Consider the following 19,138-nt stretch of genomic DNA (forward strand, 5'->3'; position numbering starts at 1 on the left):
GCTGGGTAGTGGTGACAGCCAAACACCCAGGATTGTCATCTCAGGACAGTCAGAGGTGCTCTGCTGCATTTCCTTCTGTCTATCAAGGAGCCAAATTCCTCCATTTGGTAAGAGTGTAGACCCGAGAACACCAGATGACACCTTACAAAGTCATCTGGGGCAAGGCAGGAATACAGCCAGCAGGCTTCCTCGAGATCAGCTACAGCTGCTAAAGATGGCACCAAGATGTAGCAGTTGGAAAGGAAAGATTAAAGAATACTGAAATCACTTTGGATGCATGGATGCAAATCTTCTGTACAAAATTACATTTAATACAAAGGCAGCATTTTACACAACAATCTTTTGATCAATTTCAATATTTGAAGGCCTCTGACAACATACATCTCCCTTTTGACTACATTGAGAGTTGACTAATCACCCAAATGCTTTCATGTAGGTCAGATACAGCAATGCAAAGATCGCGGAGGCTCTTGTTCACTAATATCCTCTGAGAGGAACATAACAAATTGAAAATGAGCACTTAAGCTGGAAGAGTCAAGAGTGTGGTGCTGGAAAAGCATCCGAGGAGCAGGAGAATCGATGTTTCGGGCATAAGCCCTTCATCAGGAATTTCTACTTAAAAAGGGAAGGAGCCAAAAGCTCTCACCAGTTAGCTTAAAATCTGTTATTGGGTAAACATATCAAAGTCCATTATAAAGAATAATAGCAGAGCATTTGAAAAGCATAATATTGGGGCGAAAGACCGAGAGGTCACCTGGACTTGATGCCACGAGTCCTAGTATATTAAAAAGAGTAATTTCATAAAAAATGGATACACTGGTAGTAATCTTCCAGGAATCCTCAGATTCTGGAAATGTCCTAACTGATTGGAAAACTGCCAATAGAGCACCTCTATTTAAAATGGAAAGGAGGCCAAAAACTCTCACCAGTTAGCTTAAAATCTATTATTGGGCAAACATATCAGAGTCCATTATAAAGAATGTAATAGCAGAGCATCAGAAATGCATATGATCAAGCACGGTCATTATGGTATCATGGAGGGTAAGTTATGACTGACCTATTTACTAGGATTCTTTGAGGAAGTAGCAAGATGGATAGACAAAGGGGAAGCAGTGTATGCAATATATTTGGATTTTCAAAAGGCATTTGATAAGTTGCAACACATTAGGCTGCTTACTAAGTTAAGACCCCATGGTGTTGGCAGCAGTATATTAGCGTGGGTAGATGATTGGCTAACTAATAGAAAGCAGAGAGTTGGTTAACAGGGCACTTTCAGGTTGGCAACCTATAATCGGTGGCATGTCGCAGGGATCAGGGCTAAAATTATTTACAATATGTATATCCTAATGACCTGAATGAGGAAAGTGAATGTTCTCTAGCCAAGTTTGTGGTAACAGAAAAATAGATGGGAAGGCCAGTGGTGAGAATGACAAAGTCTGCAGAAGGATATGGACAGGTTACATGAATGAGCAAAAATTGGGCTGATGGAATATAGCCTGGGGAAATGCAGTTTTTCAAAAATATAGAAAAGCTGGATATTATTTAAATCGAAAAGTACTGCAGAAAGCTACAGGACAGAGGGAATTGGGAGTCCTAATCTATGAATCACAAAAGGCTCACATCCAAGTTCAGCAGGTAAAATAGAATGTTGGTCTTCATTTCAAAGTGCATGGAATATAAAATTGGGGAAGTTTGCAAAAACTGTACAAGGCATGAATCAGGCCACCGCTAGGATACCGTGATCCTGATGAAAGGCTTATGCCCGAAATGTCGATTCTGCGCTTCCTCGGATGCTGCCTGACCTTGTGTGCACCACACTCTTAATTCCGATCTCCAGCATCTGCAGTCCTCACTTTCTCCAAGTTAATGTAAGCTAGAAGATTCAGGGTTGTGAATCAGTCAGCTTAGCTAACCCATCTACATCACAGGAAATGAGGTGAATTCGGTGAGAGAAGAATGTCCCTTGCAAATTAGGTTTGCCATTTAAGTATAACTCTTCACAGCTGAATAACTCCATGCTGGTATGCTGGCTAGAAAACTGAACAGGAGGTTATTGGTGTAAATGGAGCAAATTAACTTTCAATTTATGCCAAAAAAGTAGCTTAATATTTTAAACTCATAAACCAAGCCTTCTCTTGGCAGCAGGAGTGACTCAGCTCCATAACTGGCTCATATTTTTCAGGTATTTTAGAGCAAGATTACTTACCTTCACATTTACCCAATATCAAATTATCTCAGGCCTCTCAGCCTCTTCTCATCACTGTCCTAATTTCCTCAGCATCCTCATTATCAACTCACTCAACATAAGGCCATAATACATAGGAGCAGGAGTAGGTCATTCAGTCCTTTGCCATCCAGTGAGATCATGGCTGATCCTCAGCAATAGTTTCTGCCTTCTCCCCACAATATGTGCTTTTCTTACTGATAAAAAGTCTATTCATCTCAGCCTTGAATATACTTAAAAATCCAACCTCAACAGCTTCTGTGATAATGAATTCCACAAATTCACAACCCTCCGAGAAAAGACATTCCTTCTATTCTCTGTCTAAAACATGTGATCCCTTATTCGGATATTATGTCCTCTGGTCCTAGACTCTCCCACAAGATGGTCCCTACATTACCTGGTATTAACCTAGTGAACCTTTTTTGGACTGATTCTAATGCCTGCATATCTTTCCTTTGATAGTGGGCACAAAAAAGGTTCACGGTATTCTAGCTGTGGCCTGACTATGCCTTGTAGAGTTTTTGCAAACTTCCCCAATTTTATATTCCATGCACTTTGAAATAAAGACCAACATTCTATTTTACCTGCTGAACTTGGATGTGAGCCTTTTGTGATTCGTAGATTAGGACTCCCAATTCCCTCTGTTCTGTAGCTTTCTGCAGTACTTTTCAATTTAAATAATATTTAGCTTTTCTATACTTTTCGAAAAAATGCATAACTTCACATTTCCCCAGGTTATATTCCATCAGTTTAGTTTTTGCTCATTCATGCAACCTGTCCATATCCCTCTGCAGACTCTGTCATTCTCACCACTGTCATTCTCACCACTGGCATTCCCACCTACTTTTCTGTTACCACAAACTTGGCTAGAGAACATTCATTTTCCTCATTCAGGTCATAAGGATATACATATTATAAATAATTTTAGCCCTGATCCCTGTGACATGCCACCGGTTATTGGTTGCCAGTCTGAAAATGCAAGATTACTTACCTTCACATTTACCCAATATCAAATTATCTCAGGCCTCTCAGCCTCTTCTCATCACTGTGTTCTACTAGTTAGCCAATCATCTACCCATGCTAATATATTGCTGCCAACACCATGGGGTCTTAACTTAGTAAGCAGCCTAATGTGTTGCAACTTATCAAATGCCTTTTGAAAATCCAAATATATTGCATACACTGCTTCCCCTTTGTCTACCCATCTTGCTACTTCCTCAAAGAATTCTAGTAAATAGGTCGGTCATGACTTCCCCTTCATGATACCATAATGACCGTGCTTGATCATATTATGCGTTTCTAATGCTCTGCTATTACATTCTTTATAATGGACTCTGATATGTTTGCCCAATAATAGATTTTAAGCTAACTGGTGAGAGCTTTTGGCCTCCTTTCCATTTTAAATAGAGGTGCTCTATTGGCAGTTTTCCAATCATTTAGGACATTTCCAGAATCTGAGGATTCCTGGAAGATTACTACCAGTGCATCCATTTTTTTCTGTAATTACTCTCTTTAATATACTAGGACTCTTTGCATCAAGTCCAGGTGACCTCTTAGTCTTTAGCCCCAATAGTTTCCCGAGCACATGATCTTGAATGATAGTTTTTCAATTTAACTCCTGTCCTTTTATCCTTGGAATCTTATTAGTGTCTTCTACTGTAAAGACAGATGCAAAATATTTATTCAATGCCTCTGCCATTTCCTGGGTCCCCACGTTTATATCCCTAGCTTCATTCTCTAAATCACTTTGTCTTCTCTCTTTCTTTTTATAAATCTGAAGAAGTTTTTGCTGTCCACGTTGACATTACTTGCAAGTTTACTCTAAAAACTTATTTTCTCCCTCTTTATTCTTTTCTCATTTTCTTTTGTTAGCCTTGTTAAAGCCATTCTCAATATTCTGGGCTTACCACAAATCTTTACCACATAATTTGTATCTTCTTTCAATCTGATGTTATCCTTGACTTGCTTGGTTAACCATCGTTGGCTTATCCCCTTTGTAGAATCCTTCTTTCTCACTGGAATACATCCTTACTATGAGCCTTGAACTATTTTGCTGAACATTTCCCATTGATCCTCAATCATGTTTGCTGTTCAATTCCTTTCCCATTCTACACCATCCAGCTGTACCCTCATTCCTTTGTAATTACACTTATTTAAGCTTAGGACAGTTGTTTCCGACCCCTATTCCTCAAACTTACTGCTAAATTCGATCACGCTATAGTCACTGTTTCCTATGGGATCATTCACTCTGACATCATTTATTAAACTTGCCTCATCACACATGACCAGATCCAAAATAGCCCAATCCTGGTTAAATTCCCAATATATTGTTCTCAGAAACTGTCCTGAATACACTCCATGCATTCTTTCTCATGGCTACTTCAGTCAACCTGACTATCCCAATCTAGGTGAAAATTAAAGTCACCATGAGTAATATTCAACCTTTGTTATATGTCTTCAATATCTCTATATATATTCTCTGTTCTACCATATAGATATTGTTAGCGGGCCTATAGACTGTTTCTGCCAGTGTCTACTTGCCTTTTTTATTTAGTCATAGAGTCATAGAGATGTACAGCATGAAAACAAACCCTTCGGTCCAACCCGTCCATGCCGACCAGATAGCCCAACTCAATCTAGTCCCCACCTGCCAGCACCCGGCCCATATCCCTCCAAACCCTTCTTATTCATATACCCATCTAAATGCCTCTTAAATATTGCAATTATACCAGATGTGAAATATAGCTGAAGATGGCTGGGACAATGCCCAGGCTTGGCAAAGACAATGTCCCTTTACAGGTGAGGGCACATGATGCATGTTTGCTAGGTGTTACAACACTGAAGGGATCAATATGTAAGACGAGCTGAAGAAGGGCTTATGCCCGAAACGTCGATTCTCCTGTTCCCTGGATGCTGCTTGGCCTGCTGCGCTGTTCCAGCAACACATTTTCAGCTCTGATCTCCAGCATCTGCAGACCTCACTTTCTCCTCAAGGGTTTGCAAACTCCAGCTATACTTCATTTGCAAACATTTCTTCACAAAAATGCAATGCATGAAGAGTGAATGTTCTGCTGCAGCATCTTCACCAGGTTGGTGCACATACTGCATTGCAGGCAGGGCTGGAGCAATGATAGACTGCTGAAGTTACTATTTAGTTGCATGGATTGGTCTCGGGCCAGGTGGGTAGGGGGGGTGTTGATGGTGGTGTAACACCAGTATAGTACTTACAAAGTGTGCTGCGCCTAGCGTACTATACTCTATACAATTGAAGCTGGCATAGGGTGATGTGCTGGATGCTGATGAATTGGGGAAAGGGGAGCAGTCTTCCGAGAAGAAGCTCTCCTTGTGGATGACAGAGCTCAGTTGCATTGGAGCCCACAAGGCAGACAGGACCTGATTGACACCTGGTTCCAGAGGATGAGTATTGGATACAGGAGACTATCACAGACTGTCAATGTTCAAGATATCAGCATTTGGTTCACAATGTCAGCATGAGCAGCAGCTTGTATTCATTGTGTTTGTGTCCCCTCTTGCTGGCTGTGAATATAAGCTCAAGTTTGGACTTGTCCAAATATTTGGCTGTATGTGATACTTCCTGAATGAACAATGACAAGATGAAGATCCACCATTGGGTACTGGGGACATAGAAAGGATCTTCACATGGGTTATATCTAAGCTCAGGTAAAGTGTGTGGCCTGGTGGTTTAATGATGTGGATTAGTGAAAGAATAGAATTGTACGTGTGACAGTGTGTTCGGTGTGCTAGCTATGTGCTGTGAGCAGCATGGCTTTGTGGATGTGTGCCATTATGCCACTAGTGAGGCGCAATGCTGAAAACTGCCGATGCTTATCTGGGAGACAGCAACCTGTCAAAGATGGTGCCAGTGCAAGAGATGTCAGTTTTTAGGTAAAAGTCAGAAGTCACACTTCATCTGCCGAAGGAGCAGCACTCCTAAAACGTATGATTTCAGATAAATCTGTTGGACTGTGACGTGGTGTCATGTGACTTCTGACCTTGTCCACTCCAGTCCAACACTATCACCTCCACATCATGGTCTTATGGTAGATATCTGTTGAATGGCAGGTTGTTCTGGGAACCACTTGTGATAAGGTGGGGATAAAATCAGATGTGAGGGATGGTATGGGTGGGTTAGCTCGTTAATGAAGTGAATTTCATAAGATTTGTCAAGAAATCTCACTATGCCTCATGATAGGAATACCTTCAAAAAATTTGAAGCAACTTGCTTTTAACCAAAGAACCATGATTTAGCCCTCTGGTCCTTCATTACACAGCATGATGTCAAATTTACTACACAGGAAACAGACTATTCAGGCCAAATGGGCTATTGTGTTTATACTTCACATTAGTTTCTTCATATTCTACTTTGCCTAATCCCATTAACACGATCTTATGTTCCTTTCTCTCTATTGAGTCTAGTTTAGGCAGAAGTGGAAACTGTCCCTTTGGTACATTGAAAGGAGGCAGTGACAAAGAGGTTAGGGGCTGCTGTGAAGTTAGCAACCATTGGCAATGTGTGACTCTTGGTCCAACTCTAGGTCCTGCTGCAAGGGGTTACAGGGTCTACAACAGCCTATCTGGAAAAAGCCAGCATCCTGATGCACTGCTCTTCAAGTAGATCAGAAAAGCTGACTCTTGGCCTGTGGTTCCTGGGTGGTGGGCATCACGTGTTAAAGTGCAAAAGGTGTTCTGTGAAATGATTGAAATGTGCAATCTGTTCTCACAGGGTTAAAATCACCCCTCAAGCTTTTTTGGTGTTCCTGTCAGGCACATTCTTTCTCATATGTTTTTTTTTCCCTCTTTCGCTTTCATATGCTTTTTTATTTGCTTTCACTTCCTCACACTTCATGCGAGCACATTATGGTCTTAAAAATACTGTAACTGGATCCATGCCAGCTTGTAAATGCATTTGCCAGAGGATCAACTATTTACATAATGTAGACCTGTCAGCATAAGTCATACCTAAGAGGAACTTCATTCAATTTCTTTTGTAGATTTTACTATTGTTGGAAACCTTGTTACATTTGGATTGTTAATCCACTTGTAGATAATGCTTAATATTGAAAGTGACAATTCTCTTTTACAATTTTGCTGCCAAGTGTGGAAGAGTGAGTGTGATTTTATTTTGTAACTTGAGACAGAGGTCCCATAGAAAATTTCTCATTTGCAAATCTGCTTATTCTAACTTTAGTAACATACATAATTTTTCTTCACTAAGTTCTTGATTGGCTTTTTTTTGTTAGTGCTTCTCTTCAGCTGACCATAGGAGGTGCTATGGAACAATCTTGGGAAACCACTATCTCTATTAGTGAAAAAATTGATAAAAAAATGAAAAAGAGTTGGCTCTCAAACACCTTATTTAAAACTCTACAACCAAGGCAGTCACCCAAGGATGGAATCAAACCCAGGTCCCTGGCACTATGAGGAATCAGGGCTAACTACTGAGTCACCATGCCACCATAGGACAGTTGGACAGTGTTTAAGTTCTGAAATTGTTAAATTGCATGTTGATTCCTAACAGCTGTAAAGTGCCTAAGCGGAAAATGGGGTACTGTACCTGCAGTTTGTGTTGAGTTACTGGAGTACTGCAGCAGATTGGAATCAGAAATGTTAGCATGACAACAACCAACATTCGACTTGCCAATATCTCTCGCTATTAAAATAGCGACTACATTTCAAAACGAATACATTGGCACTAAAATGGTTTAGTCGGTCTTGAGGATATGAAAAGTGCTATACAAATGCAATTTTTCTTTTTCTTTAAGTTCTTCTCAATGTTTGCTTAAATCAATAGTAAATACAAATAAATTTATCATTCATGAGGAAACAATTCAACAGAAAAAAGCGAGTATTCTGTGGAATTGTTTGTCTCACTGAAGTGTGACTTAATACTGAAAAGTTTGAGAATTAATGAGGTCTTAGTCAGTTTATCAATAATTAACTCTAGTGAGAAGGTCAATCTTACTTTTGGCATCTTTGGTCTGATATACTGGTAGTTATTCCTGATGACCAACTATTATAGACCTTATCAAATTTAGGTATTATTCACCATGTGAACGTGATCAGGTATTTCCTGTTGTTCACTTATAATCTATCAGAAATAAAGATTAAAAGTATCAGTAAGCAAAAGAAAGAACCTTCTAATTGAACTAGAAACAGATTTTCTGATCTACCCTTAAACATTTGTTCACAGTACTCCATATTTGGTCTCACCAATTCTCTGTATAACAGAAATGAAGCATAATCTCATTTCTTTTATATTCAATTTCCCTCATAAATCATCAGGGATAGATAAAATTTAATACGCAAAAGTGTGAAGAGAGAATTGAGACAAGAAAAAAACATAATTTATGGGAGGCAATGGCGTAGCAGTATTATTGCTGGACTGTTCACCCAGATAATGTTCTGGGGACTGGGTTTGAATCCTGCCATAGCAGAAGGTGGAATTTGAATTCAACAAAAATCTGGAAATAAGAGTCTAATACTGACCACAAGTCAATTGTTGGAAAGACCCATCTGGTTCACTAATGACCTTCATGGAAGGAAACTGCCATGATTACCTGGTCTGGCCAATATGTGACTCCAAATGCATCGCAATGGATTGACTTTAACTTCCCTCTGGGCAATTAGGGATGGCAATAAATGCTGGCCTAACCAGTGACACCCTCATCCCATGAATGAATAAAAAAATTTAGCAGTTGCAGTTTCAGTTCATATACAGCATATATGGCCTTTTGGACCAGTGTCCATGCCAGTCATCAAACATTCATTTATTCTATCCCCATTTCTCAGGATAGGCCTCTAGTCTTGGATACTATGGCATTTCCAATTTTTATCTAAATCATTCTCAAATGTTTAAGAGTTCCAACCTCTACTGACCCATTAGACAGTGAGTTCCAAATAACCACAGCCCTCTGGGTGAAAAAACTTTCCTCAAATTCCCTCTAAACCCTGTGCTCCTTAACTTAAGACTGTGTCCACTTATTATTGACGCCTCTATTAAGGGGAAAAGTTTCTCCTTATGACCTTCAGACTTCTTACACCTCACTGAGATTCCCCCGGCCTCAGCCTCCTCTGCTATAATGAAAACAACCACAGTCTTTCTAGTATACTTTAGATGAATTGCTCCAGCCCAGTCAACATCCTCACGAATCTCTTCTGCAAACTCTCCAGTACAATTGCAACCTTGCTATAATGTGGCAACCAGAACTGCAGACGGTGCTCCAGCTATGGCCATACAGTTCCATCATAACCTTTTGCTCTTGCCTTTAATTCCTTGACTAATAAAAGCTAGTATCCTATTTGCTTTTGTAACCATGTTATTCACTTATCCTATTAGTTTCAAGGATCTATGGACATACACAACAAGGTACCTCAATCCTCTGTACTTCTTAGGGTTCTACCATCTAATGTGCACTCTCTTGCCTTGTTAGTCCTCATAAAAACGCATCACTCACTCTTTTCTAGATTAAATTTCATTTGCGACTGTATAGTGCATTTGACTAGTCCATCTGTATCTTCCTGTCCTAGAGCCATAGAGATGCGCAGCATGGAAACAGACCCTTCAGTCCAACCCGTCCATGCCGACCAGACATCCCAACCCAATCTAGTCCAACCTGTCAGCACCTGGCCTGTAACCCTCCAAACCCTTCCTATTCATATACTCATCCAAATGTCTTTTAAATGTTGCAATTGTACCAGCCTCCACCATATCCTCTGGCAGGTCATTCCATACACATACCACCCTCTGCATGAAAACGTTGTCCCTTAGGTCTCTTTTATATCTTTCCCCTCTCACCCCGAGACCTATGCCCTCTTGTTCTGGACTCCCCCACCCCAGGGAAAAGACTTTGTCTATTTATCTTATCTATGCCCCGTATGATTTTGTAAACTTTTATAAGATCACCCCTCAGCCTCCGACGCTCCAGAGAAAACAGTCCCAGCCTGTTCAGCCTCTCCCTATAACTCAAATCTTCCAACCCTGGCAACATCCTTGTCAATCTTTTCTGAACCCTTTCAAGTTTCAAAACATCTTTCCGATAGGAAGGAGACCAGAATTGCACGCAATATTCCAACAGTGGCCTAACCAATGTCCTATACGGTTGCAACATGACCTCCCAACTCCTGTACACAGTACTCTGACCAATAAAGCAAAGCATTCCAAATGCCATCTTCACTATCCTATCTACCTGCGACTCCACTTTCAAGGAGCTATGAACCTGCACTCCAAGGTGTCTTTGTTCAGCAACATTCCCTAGGACCTTACCATTAAGTTGCTAAGTCCTGCTAAGATTTGCTTTCCCAAAACGCAGCACTTCACATTTATCTGAATTAAACTCCATCTGCCACTTCTCAGCCCATTGGCCCATCTGATCAAGATCCCGTTGTAATCTGAGGTAACCTTTTTCGCTGTCCACTACACCTCCAATTTTAATGTCATCTGCAAACTTACTAACTATACCTCTTATCATTCATAACAAAAAGTAGTGGACCCAGCACCGATCCTTGTGGCACTCCACTGGTTACAGGCCTCCAGTCTGAAAAACAACCCTCCACCACCAGCCTCTGTCTTCTACCTTTGAGCCAATTCTGGTATCCATATGGCTAGTTCTCCCTGTTTTCCATGAGATCTAACCTTGCTAATCAGTCTCCCATGGGAATCTTGTTGAACGCCTTACTGAAGTTCGTATAGATCATATCTACTGCTCTGCCCTTATCAATCCTCTTCTTCAAAAAACTCAATCAAGTTTGTGAGACATTATTTCCCACACACAAAGCCATGCTGACTATTCTTAATCAGTCCTTGCCTTTCCAAATACACATACATCCTGTCCCTCAGGATTCCCTCCAACAACCTGCCCACCACTGACTTCAGGCTCACTGGTATATAGTTCCCTGGCTTGTCCTTACCACCTTTTTTAAACACGTTAGCCAACCTCCAGTCTTCCGGCACCTCACCTGTGACTATCGATGATATAAATATTTCAGTAAGAGGCCCAGCAATCACTTCCCTAGCCTCCCATAGAGTTCTAGGGTACACCTGATCAGATCCTGGGGATTTATCCACGTTTATGCGTTTCTGCACAGCGACCAGTATCCGATCACCAAGTCACCCTCTATTTACTAATCTGAGAGTAAGTGAAGACTGTAGATGCTGGAGATCAGAGTGAAAAGTGTGGCACTGGCAAAGCACAGCAGGTCAGGCAGCATTTGAGGAGTGGGAGAGTTGACATTTCGGGCATAAGCCCTTCACTCCTGACTTTATTTACTAGTGCATAGCACACCGGTTGTCACCAGTCAACTTTGAGTCAGTCCTCAACTGAGGAGATTCTAATCTTGTTATTTTGTTTTGTTGATTCCTCCCTAAATTCACAAGTCTGTTAATATGACTTTCAACTGCATATTTTGATTGGAAATTTACCAAAACTAATGGAGGATGTTAACCAATTACTTTCAGTTGTACTGTACCTTGAAATAGTGCTCGACCATTGAAATAACTGCACAAAGGCCAGTGTCCTGCAACCAAGTCACCTTTTATTTACTTGCGCACAGTACACTAGCTGCGGCCAGCCAGCTTGGGGTAAGTTCCCTGAACTGAGGAGATGCTAAATCTCCTGGTTATTTTTTAATTTTAAATATACACAGTTTACAAAAAATGAACATTAACAGCTGTATACAGAGCAAAAGCAATTTACAAGGGAGAGGAGCGGCAAGCTCGGCACCAAACCCTACCATTCAACTAGTTTTCAGGGAAATGAGGATAAACCTCAAATTCAGTTTCAGTCACCACAAAACAGTAACAGTGACATATAAGACAGTCCAATTACATTTAAAAAAGTGCATAAGATACAGACCCCCAGCAAGCCACCCACCACTTCCACCTTACAGCCACTCTGAGGCAGCACGCCCCTATGCCCCTTCCGGCCACCTCTAGGATAGCCTGTCCTCCCTCCCTAACCACCTCCTCCTCCCCCCCCCAAGATGACAACGGTCAGGACAGCCTATGCACCATCCAGCTTCCCTAACTGCCCTTCGCGCCGTCTGGCCACCTCTAGGACAGCCCGCCCTCGCACCGGCCCGGGGTGACCGTGTTGAGGACGGCCTACCCAGTTTCCGGCTTTCGGTCTGCCCCATGTACCATCTGGCTCTTGCCCACCCCAACATGCCATCCGGCCTGTGGACTGCCCCGAAACATCTTCAGGCCACCTCTAGGACAGCCCATCCCCTTCCCTGGGATGACAATGCGCAGGGCAGCCCACAAGCCTTCTGGATTTCGGCCTGCCCCTATGCATCTTCTGGTGCTTGGCTGCTCTGACACACCTTCCGACCACCTCTAGGACAGCCCGTTCCGATTACCCCTTCTTGGGACGACAGCACTCAGAACGGCCTACTCACCTTCCGGCTCTCGGTGTGACTGGCATTGGGATGGCATACCCACCCTCTGGCATTGGGATGGCCTACCCACCCTCCGGCTATCAGGGTGACAGATTTCAGGACGACCTATGAGCCTTCCGTCTCACAGTAAAGCCTGCCAGACCCAGCGACACACAAGACAGTGCAGGTGTTAAACCCAACAAGCAACAAGACAGAGTCAATTATAAACAGAGTCCCTTCTAGTACAGAGTTCATTCGACAAACAGTTCTCTTCAAAATGTAGAGTTTATTCCCAGGAACAGAGTCCACTCCAGTATAAAAAGTGCATTGTCAGAAATAGAGTCCACTCCAAACTGCAGAGTCCATTGCTAAAATCAGATTCCACAACCAAGGGCAGAGTCCACTCCTGAAGGCAGCAAACGCACACCGCACAGCGTACAGGTGTTCAGTCGCCATAGAGTTCAGGCCCATTCATAGAGAACTAGGCCCACTCACAGGAACACAGTATATTGTAAAGGTGCAGTTACCTTACAGGGCTTTGGACCACTCCCAAACTCCAGGATACAGCAAGTGCTCACCTCCCAGCACACACACAGGTGTTCAGTCTTTAAAGAGGCCTAGTCCTAGGGTCAGGCTTACCCACAGGAACAGCTCACCTGGAAAGTTGTAACTTCTCACAAGGGTTCAGTCCAAACACCAAAAAACAGTGAAGACACACACAAAAACACAAAGAAAACTAGAGTGCAAGGGCTAAACCCTGCCACAAATCAACATTGTCCTTTTTTCAAAAAATAGAGAAAAGAGTAACACACAGGCTGTAACCAGTCAGTGAAACAACAATTCCCTACCGAGAACTGAATTACACCTGAAACACTTGACTATGTCGATCAGACAGTTTAAAAAAACAGTCCTCAATAAAAAGGAATATCAGTAAACAAACTGGCTAAATAATTCAGCCAATTTTGGAATCAGATTCTTCCCTCCCCCCTCCCATACACTACTGTCATTTGCCTCATCGAAAAATTCAAATAAAATTTGTTAAGTCATGATTTTTCTCTTACAAACTTGGGCAGACTTGATTCATCTTCATGTGTCTCGAAGAATCTGAGTGTTTAGAGAGATATGGGCCAACTGGACTAGATTAGATTACTTACAATGTGGAAATAGGCCCTTCGGCCCAACAAGACCACACTGACTCTCCGAAGAGCAACTCACCCAGACCCATTCCCCTACATTTACCCCTTCACGAACACACTACAGGCAATTTGGCATGGCCAATCCGCCTAACCTGCACATCTTTGGACTGTGGGAGGAAACCCCCGCAGACACGGGAAGAATGTGCAAACTTCACAAGACAGTTGCCTGAGACGGGAATTGAACCCTGGTCTCTGGCGCTGTGAAGCAACAGTGCTAACCACTGTGCCATCGTGCTGCCCGTAAATCTAGATCTTATTGGGATCTCTGATCGGCACAGACAAGTTGGTTTGAAGGATCTGTTTCTGTGCTGCATGACTCCATGTCTTAAGTGGCAAGGTTAGTTAAAAAAAAGATACCCTCAGCTTTATCGAGGCACTGAATACAAATACCACAAATGTGGGAGTGTCTTATTAGAGTCTTACAGATATATAGCATAGAAGCAGACCCTTCGGCCCAACTCATCCATGCCGACCAGATTGCCTATATAAATCTAGTCCCGTTTGCCAGCATTTGGCCCATATCCTCTAAACCCTTTCTGCTCATATACCCATCCAGTTGCCATTTAAATGTTGTAATTGTACCAGCCTACACCACTTCATCTGGCAGCTCATTCCATACACGCACCACCCTCTATGTAAAAAAGTTGCCTCTTAGGTCCCTTCTATGTCTTTCCCCTCTCACCTATACCTATGTCCTCTAGTTTTAGACTCCCCCACCCTGGGGAAAACACTTTGCGTATTTACCCTATGCATGCCCCTCATGATTTTATAAACTTGTAGAAGGTCACCCCTCAGCCTCCAACTGTCCAGGGAAAATAGCCCCTGCCTATTCAGCCTGTCCCCATAGCTTAAACCTTCCAACTCTGGCAACATCCTCAGAAATCTTTTCTGAACCTTTTCAAGTTTCACAACATTCTTCCTATAGCAGGGAGACCAGAATTGCACAGAATACTCCAAAAGTGGCCTAGTCAATATTGTGTACAGCGGCAACATGATCTCCCAACACCTATACTTAATGCACTGACCAATAAAGGAAAGCATACTAAATGCCTTCCTAACTATCCTATATACCTGAAACCCCAGTTTCAAGAAGATATGAACCTGCACTCTAAGGTTTCCTTTGTTCAGCAACACTCCCATTAAGTGTATAAGTCCTGTCTTGATTTGCCTTTCCATTAGATTCCCTACAGTGTGGAAACAGGTCCTTCGGCCTAACAAGTCCACACCAACCCTCCAAAGAGTAACCCACCCAGACCCATTTCCCTCGGACTATTGCGCCTAACACTACGGGCAATTTAGCATGGCCAATTCACCTGACCTGCACATCTATGAACCGTGGGAGGAAACCGGAGCAAACCCACGCAGACACAGGGAGAATGTGCAAACTCCACACAGTCACCCAAAACTTTTTTTTATTTCAAAAATATACTTTATTCATAAAAATATTTTGATGATCTGTACAGTTGGCCATGCCATACATACGTAAACATTCCATTTCTTTGCACAAAGAGATCGAGTAATCATTCGTATATACAGGTCTGTACGTTTGCCATCCATATATTTAGCTGAGGCGTCAGTGGGGCCCAAATGACTGCGTGGGCCCCCTGTTCTTCTTAGGTAGGCAGATGTTACACGGTGGTCTTTCCCCACCGTGTTTTGGCGGCAGCTGCCCCAAGCTTCAGCGCGTCTCTCAACACATATTCCTGGACCTTGGAATGTGCCAGTCTGCAACACTCAGTTGGGGTCAGCTCCTTCAGCTGGAAATCAACAGGTTTCGGACCAAAGAGTGTCTTTCACTGAGTTGATGATCCTCCAGGCACAGTTGATGTTCATCTTGGGGAACAGACCGTAGAGCACGGAGTCCCGTGCCACGGAGCTCCTCGGGACGAACCTTGACAAACACCATTGCATTCCTCTCCAGACTTCTTTTGCATAGGCACATTCCAGAAGGAGGTGTGTGATAGTCTCATCCCCCTCACAGCCGCTTCGAGGGCAGCGTGCGGTGCGGCAGAGAGTCCGGGCGTGCATAAAGGATCTCACACGCACAGCCCTTCTCACCACAAGCCAAGCCATGTCTTGGTGGTTGTTGGAAAGTTCTGGTGATGAGGCATTCTGCCAAATGACTTTGACAGTCTGCCCAGGGAACCGCTCGATAGGATCGCCCTCTCCTTTTCCCGAACTACTCGGAGCGCTCCGTGGCAGCGAGCTTTTCCCGAACTACTCGGAGCGCTCCGTGGCAGCGAGGCCAGGCCCATCCTTCGCAACACTGGGGACAGGTAGAACCTCAGTATGTAGTGACACTTTGTGTTTGCATACCAGGGATCTACGCACAGCTTGATGCAGCCACACACAAAGGTGGCCATCAGGGTGAGGGTGGCATTTAGTGTGTTTTTTCCCCCGTTGCCCAGAGCTTTGTACATCGAGTCCCTTCAAACCCTGGTCATCTTTGATCTCCATACAAAACGGAAGAAGGCCCGGGTGACTGCAATGGCACAAATTCTGGGAATAAGCCAGACCTGTGCCATGTATACCAGCAATGACAGTGCCTCACACCTGATGACCAGGTTTTTACCCATGATGGAGAGCGACTGTAGCTTCCATCTGCCCAGTTTCTGCCTCACTTTCTTGATACACTCCCGCTAAGACATGGCGTATGCCCGAGCCCCTCTGAACCAAGTACCCAGCACCTTCAGGTGGTCGGTCCTGACGGTGAAGGGGATGAAGGATTGGTCAGCCCAGTTCCCGAAGAGCATGGCCTTGTTCTTGCCTCGGTTTACCTTGGCCCCCGAGGACCGTTCAAACTGGTCACATATGCACATGAGTCTGTGCATGGACAGCGGATCTGAGCAGAAAACGGCGATGTCATCCATGTACAGGGAGGCCTTAACCTGTAGGCCCTCACTGCCAGGAATAGTCACCCCTCTCAGGCTCGCATCCTTCCTGATTGTTTTAAAAAAAATTCTCAAGGTCAGGTTCGTAGGAGAGTAGTCTGACACAGAACAAACGACCAAGAGGCGAGTCTGCTAGAATATGGGCATTTTATTCCCCGCAGCGTCGCCACAACGGGTCTGGCTTATACTCACTCTACATGTTACCGGAACTGGGAGCCGTCAGTTCTCGTAGAGCGGTTGCAAACAACCCACGCTCGGCGGTTAAACGTAACCCCAGAGCAGACTCACCGAACTGGAGACTTTTCCAGCTGATATACTCTTTTCCAGATATAAACATTCATGTGAACAGCAGAGCAAGGCTAAAAAACACATTCCATTCTGGTTACATACAGATAAGAAGATTCACACGGGGAGGTGTGTAATAAGATTCACACGGGACTAAGCAACACCTCCATTCCGGTTAGATTCACACATGTATTGGGACATAATTTTAACCCTTTCACCACATTCCACTGCTTGGCCCAATACATGTGTTACATTATGATTCACACATGTATTGGGACATAATGAACTTGGCCAATGGCTCTATGCAGCACACCAACAAGGCAGGAGAGAGAGGGCAGCCCTGCCTGACTCCAGATCTGACTGGGAAGCTATCTGATTCCCACCCATTGATTGAGACTGCACTGACAATGTTGGTGTAAAGCAGTCTGATCCAATTGCAGATTCCCTCCCCAAAGCCCATTTTGGAGAGAACATCCCTCAATTAAGTGTACAACATCCTGTCAAAGGCTTTCTCGTGGTCCAGGCTGACCAGGCAGGTATCCAACCCTCTGTCAACTCGGCCAAACAAAGAACAGCCAGGGAATTCCTAGAAGCATGGCACTCATCCACAAACTCCATCAACAAACACATCGACCTGGACCCAATATACCGACCACTACAGCAGACAGCTGAAACTGACAACTGGAAGCGGCAGGGACAGGCCACTATAAATGCCGGAGGAAACACCACAGAAGCGCTTCACAGGAGGCTCCCAAGCACTGAGGATGTCACCTAGACAGGGAACGAAACGTTTACAACAAAAACTTTCAGCTCGGCGAACAGAACCTCAGCAACGAGCACCCGAGCTACAAATCTTCTCACAAACTTTGAAAATCCAACCCTCTGTCCTGCACGTAGGCGATTGTATCCCTGAGGAGTGCGGGACTCTCAGTGATCTTCCTGCCCGGTAAAGCATAGGTTTGGTCAGGGTGGATCACTGATCCCAGAGCAGACCTGACCCAGTTGGCGATGACCTTTGCCAACATTTTGTAATCTGCATTTAATAGTGAGATTGGTCTCCAATTTCTGATTTCCTCCCTCTCTCCCTTCCGCTTGTAGATGAGGGTGATGGTGCCTTTCCTCATGGATTCACTCATGGTACCTGCCAGAAGCATCTGACATACACCTCCAGCAGGTCCTGGCCAATCAAGTAACACAGAGCAGAATACAGCTCGACCGGTAACTGTCGCTTCCGGGAGTTTTATTCTTTTCGAAGGACTCGAGGGCCTTGGTCAGCTTGTCCAGAGATAGCGGCAGGTCATAGAGTCATAGAGATGTATAGCATGGAAACATACCCTTCAGTTCAACCCATCCATGCCAACCAGATAACCCAACCTAATCTCGTCCCACCTGCTAGCACCTGGTCCATATCCCTCCAAACCCTTCCTATTCATATACCCATCCAAATGCCTCTTAAATGTTGCAATTGCACCCAGCTGCTCCTGTGTTCTGTCGTCTAAGACCTCCATGATAGAAGACAGGAACGACTGGGAGGCCACGCTGTCGGTTGGCTTTGAGTCTTATAGACTGGCGTAGAAGGATTTGCTGATCCTCATGACGGGGAGAAAGTGAGGTCTGCAGATGCTAGAGATCAGAGCTGAAAATGTGTTGCTGGTAAAGCACAGCAGGTCAGGCAGCATCCAAGGAACAGGAGAATCGACGTTTCGGGCATAAGCCCTTCATCAGGATGCTGTCTGACCTGCTGTGCTTTACCAGCTACACATTTTCAACTCTGAACCTCATGACGTCAGCCTGAGATGACGTTATCGAGCCCTCTTCTTCCTTCAGGCTGCTGTGCACGGAGCTCTCTTTGTGCACCTTCTAGAAGAAGAAATGTGAGCACGTCTCGTCCTGCTCCACCAAGCGGATCCTGGACTGGAAGATTATCTTGGAGGCCTCCGAGGCAAAGAGCGAGGCTTGCTGGCCCTTCACCTCCTGGAGGTCCTCTGTGACATCGACCCCCATCGTCTGCAGCAGGAGCAGGTTCTACATACTTTCCTGGAGCTGGGACAGTTTTCCCCGCCTCTCTCTCGCCTCCTGAACACCTTTGAGGATGAAGAACCTCTTGATGTTCCCTTTTACTGTTTCCCATCAGTCTGCTGGGGACTCAA

At 44.0% G+C, this 19,138-nt stretch overlaps 1 protein-coding gene across 1 annotated transcript in view; it reads right to left on the bottom strand.

Annotated features, from left to right (window-relative positions):
* Window positions 1-12,752, bottom strand: part of myb (v-myb avian myeloblastosis viral oncogene homolog) — a 112,381-nt gene extending 99,629 nt beyond the window's left edge. The window contains exon 1 of the mRNA XM_043686203.1: window positions 12,638-12,752. Within this exon, the coding sequence (XP_043542138.1) occupies window positions 12,638-12,690 (53 nt within the window). The 5' untranslated portion in view covers window positions 12,691-12,752. The remainder of the gene's footprint in view (window positions 1-12,637) is intronic.
* Between the last annotated feature and the right edge of the window lie 6,386 nt (window positions 12,753-19,138).

The sequence above is a fragment of the Chiloscyllium plagiosum genome, chromosome 3, assembly GCF_004010195.1.
Source record: "Chiloscyllium plagiosum isolate BGI_BamShark_2017 chromosome 3, ASM401019v2, whole genome shotgun sequence".
NCBI classification, from domain to species: Eukaryota; Metazoa; Chordata; class Chondrichthyes; order Orectolobiformes; family Hemiscylliidae; genus Chiloscyllium; species Chiloscyllium plagiosum.